Source organism: Arachis hypogaea, chromosome 6 (genome assembly GCF_003086295.3).
Source record: "Arachis hypogaea cultivar Tifrunner chromosome 6, arahy.Tifrunner.gnm2.J5K5, whole genome shotgun sequence".
Classification (NCBI taxonomy): domain Eukaryota; kingdom Viridiplantae; phylum Streptophyta; class Magnoliopsida; order Fabales; family Fabaceae; genus Arachis; species Arachis hypogaea.
In genome coordinates this window covers 11941337-11945766 of record NC_092041.1, presented here as the reverse complement: position 1 = coordinate 11945766, position 4430 = coordinate 11941337, and the positions used below count along the sequence as shown (strand labels likewise).

The window sequence follows — 4430 nt, the reverse complement described above, 5'->3', positions numbered from 1 at the left end:
AACCACTTAGATTTCTCCTTTTTCTCAATCGATTCTTTCGATTCTTTCTATTCTTGATTTCTTCTTGACTAATTTCTGAGCAACGATGTCGACCCTTTCAAATGAAGGTCCGTCACAGGCGACTCCTCCGGCTTCGATGCTACGTTCGTCAATTCCTAACGCTTATACACTTCATTTAAGTGATCACCCATGGCTCATACTGGTGTCTCAACCACTTCAAGAAGATAACTATGCTTCTTGGTGTCGATCGATGCGTCTCGCACTCAGTGGAAAGCGCAAAATCGGGTTCATTGATGGCTCCCTCCCAAAACCAGACCCTACTCTTAATCCAGTGCTTGCAGAAACATGGCAATGCACCAATGATATAGTCACTATTTGGTTGCTAAATTCGATTTCAAAAGATATCGCAGCAAGCGTGATTTACGCTGGCTCAGCTGCACTTTTATGGCAAGATCTGGAAGCTAGGTTTTCCCAAAACAACGCGCCTCAAATTTTTTAGTTAAAGAAATCACTGATGACATTAACTCAAGGATCTCTCACTGTTTCACAGTACTTCACAAAACTGAAGATTCTTTGGGAAGAACTCAACACCTTTAAGTCTCTTGTTGCTTGTTCTTGCGGTGGAGTGAAGGTCATCCAAGCGTATCTCGATCAAGAATACGTCATGCTATTCCTCATGGGATTGAATGACAATTTAGCAAATGTGAGGAGTCAAATTCTGCTCTCAGATCCCCTACCTCCAATCGGAAAAGTTTTCTCATTAGTGTTGCAAAAGGAGAAACAGAAAGCACTCACTTCATCTCAACTACCTCAACACATGGCTTTTGTCGTGAAGCAAGCTCCAAGACTCATGGCAACTTCTGGATCTAAGATGAAAGGCAAGAAAGACCGTCCTTAATGTGCACACTGTGGCTATCTCGACCACACAGCAGAAAAGTGCTACAAATTGCATGGCTATCCACCGGGCTACTCACAGAGCAGAAATACTCGTCAAGTCACTCAGGTGAATCATGTCGACAAGCTCGAGCCAAGCCAAGAAAATCAAGATTCTCAGCTAAGCAACGGATTCTCACTTACAACATCACAATACAATCAGTTAATGGCGTTGCTTTAGACTCAGCAAGCAATGCAAGCCATAGAACCTGAAATCTGTGCAGGTGAAATATTTCTTCATGTTACATGAATCAAAAGGCAATGTCCAGCTCCTGATCATTGATTCAGGGGCAACCACACACATAACCAACTCCTTCTCTGCTCTTATCAACCCGCAACCATTACTTAATCATTTTGTAGCCCTACCAGATCAAACTAGAATTAAGGCCTTAGCCACTAGCAGTGTCATTCTTAGTCCCCATCTAACTCTCTACAATGTCATTTTTATTCCTTCTTTTCGGGTGAATTTACTTTCTGTAAGTTCTTTACTAAAATTGTCTTGTTGCATGGTTACCTTCTCTGACCTCTCTTTTATTATACAGGACAAGATCTCCAAGAAGGTGATTGGCAAAGGTGATGAGTTAAATGATTTGTTTGTGCTGCAATCACCTTCCATAGCACCTTCCACACACATTACTGGTTCTTGTTATCAAGCGTCCTTTGTTAGTAGTGATATTTGGCATGCTCGTTGGGCCACACATCTGAAAAGATTTTGAATAAATTGAGTCCTGTTTTGTCATTAAAATCCATTAAACACAATCATTCAAATTGTCCTGTATGTCCATTAGCAAAATTTAAGCGTCTTTCTTTTCAGTCACAAAATAATTTCTGTAATAATGCATTTGAATTGATTCACTGTGACATTTGGGGCCCTTATGGTACTTCCACATACAATAATATGAGATATTTTCTCACAATTGTAGATAATCATTCAAGATTTACTTGGACTTATCTTTTAAAACAAAAATCCGATGCTACTAATATTCTTATGAATTTTGTTAACATGGTGGAAATTCAATTTAGTGTTAAAGTAAAATAGATTCGATCTGACAATGCCAAGGAGTTATTACTCACTGATTTTCTGCAGTTGAAGGGCATAATTCACCAATTTTCATATGTAGAGAGATCCGAGCAGAATTCAGTTGTAGAAAGAAAGCATCAACACTTACTTAATGTTGCAAGAGCCCTCTTTTTTCAGTCCAAGGTGCCCATCAAATTTTGGGGAGAATGTATTCTGACTGCTACCTTCTTGGTGAATAGGTTGCCTAGTCCAGCCCTGCAGCACATTTCACCATATGAGAAATTATTCCTCAAGCAACCAAATTATCATGCACTGCGGGTTTTCGGATGTCTGGTTCATGCATCCACGTTAATATCTCAGAGGAACAAATTCTCTCCAAGGGCTGTAAAAGCAGTTTTTGTTGGATATCCTTCAGGGTATAAAGGATACAAGTTATATGATTTAGAGGCAAAGAGGTTCTTCATATCCAGAGACGTCACATTCAATGAAAGTGTATTTCCTTTCAGTGAGTTGCCAACTGATCAGTCCCCTTTTGTGGATAATTTTCCAGATGTGGTGATGCCTGCAGTGCTCCAAGACACTTCTCTTCATGGCTCAGTACCAGTTCAGCAATCCTTGACCAATTCTTCCAATCCTCATCACCCAACAATACCTTTAACACCTGATCACAATCATGATGTTATCCCTGAACCTCAACCATCTCAACCTATCCTTAGAAGATCTACTAGACTAACTAACCCTCCAAAATATCTTCATGATTACCAATGCCATAATGTTGCCACCATAACCAATTCCAAACATTTAACCAAACCATACATGAACTTTGTAGCCAATGTGAACACCATACCTGAACCTGCTTTCTACCACCAAGCTATGAAATACCTAGAGTGGCGACAAGCCATGAATGAAGAGCTTCGAACAATGGAAGAAACTAACACATGGACCTTGGCGCCTCTCCCATAAGAAAAACACACCATAGGCTGCAGATGGGTATACAAGATAAAGTGCAAGGCTGATGGATCAGTGGAGAGATACAAGGCGAGGTTGGTCGCAAAGGGATATACGCAACAAGCTGGGATAGATTACAAAGATACCTTTTCTCCAGTGGCCAAATTAACTACTGTTCGGGTTCTTCTATCACTAGCAGCCATCAATAACTGGTTTTTGTTACAAATGGACGTGAATAATGCGTTCCTTAATGGTAACCTCTTTGAGGAAGTCTATATGGATTTGCCTCTTGGATACAAGACCAAGGAGTCGAATCTTGTGTGCAAATTGAATAAGTCCATCTATGGCCTAAAGCAAGCATCCAGACAATGGTTCTTTAAATTCTCCTCAACATTATTGAGCCACAATTTCAAACAATCCAAGAGAGACTACTCCCTTTTCACTTTTGGCACAGGTGACAGCATAGTCTACTTACTTGTATACGTGGACGACATCATCTTGGCAAGCTCCTCCAAGAAAATGATGTGCAAGGTACAACACTTGTTACTTGTTAGAATCTATGTTTAAACTCAAGGTTTTAGGTGATTTAAAATACTTTCTGGGGCTGGAACTTGCAAGATCACCTAAAGGCATTGTCCTTAGCCAAAGAAAGTACACCTTGAGCATATTGGAAGACACCAACTTTATTGATGCTAAGCCGAGTTCCTTACCTATGGAGACAAATCTGAGGATGAGTGCCTTTGATGGGGACCCATTGCACGATCCTTCCACTTATAGGCGCATAATTGGGAGGCTAATGTACCTTACAATATCACGCCCCGACATCACATATGCTGTCTCCACATTGAGTCAATTTCTATCCAAATCAACCACCACTCATCTTACTGCTATCCACCACTTACTGAGGTACTTAAAAGGGAGTGTGGGACAATGCCTTCTCTTCTCTGCCAAGTCAGAACTGCGACTTATGGCATACGCTGATGCTGATTGGGCAGGTTGCCCGGACACTAGAAGAAGTGTCACTGGTTACTGCGTTTTCATTGGTGATTCCCTTATCTCCTGGAGATCAAAGAAGCAACACACTGTCTCAAGGTCTTCCGCTGAATCTGAACACCGGGATATGGCAGCAGTGGCAGCTGAATTAACCTGGTTGAAAGGTCTTCTCTCTGACTTTCAAGTTAACATCCCATCTTCTATGCTCTTTTGTGAGTCACAATCAGCCATCCACATTGCAACGAATCCCACATTTCATGAGAGAACAAAGCATATCGAGATCGATTGTCACTTTGTTCGAGAGCGAGTAATGGCAGGATTTCTGAATCTCATTCACGTTCGGACACAATACCAACTAGCTGATGTGTTTACTAAGCCTGTAACTCTAGCTCAGTTTAATAATCTCATTTCCAAGTTTGGCATGATAAACATTTATCTGCCAACTTGAGTGGGGATATTATATCTAATATACTTTGTTATGTATTACTTTCGTACTCCAGTGTATATATACTTTTGTAAACCAAATAACAATACA

General features: G+C 40.7%; 1 protein-coding gene across 1 annotated transcript; it reads left to right on the top strand.

The window, feature by feature from the left end:
* The first annotated feature begins 514 nt into the window (after nt 1–514).
* Nucleotides 515–2917, top strand: LOC140173595 (uncharacterized). The gene is made up of 4 exons (XM_072198081.1): nt 515–878; nt 1192–1394; nt 1476–1595; nt 2021–2917. Exons 1-4 carry the CDS (start codon nt 515–517, stop codon nt 2915–2917), a joined length of 1584 nt encoding a protein of 527 aa, XP_072054182.1.
* The last annotated feature ends 1513 nt before the right edge of the window (nt 2918–4430 follow it).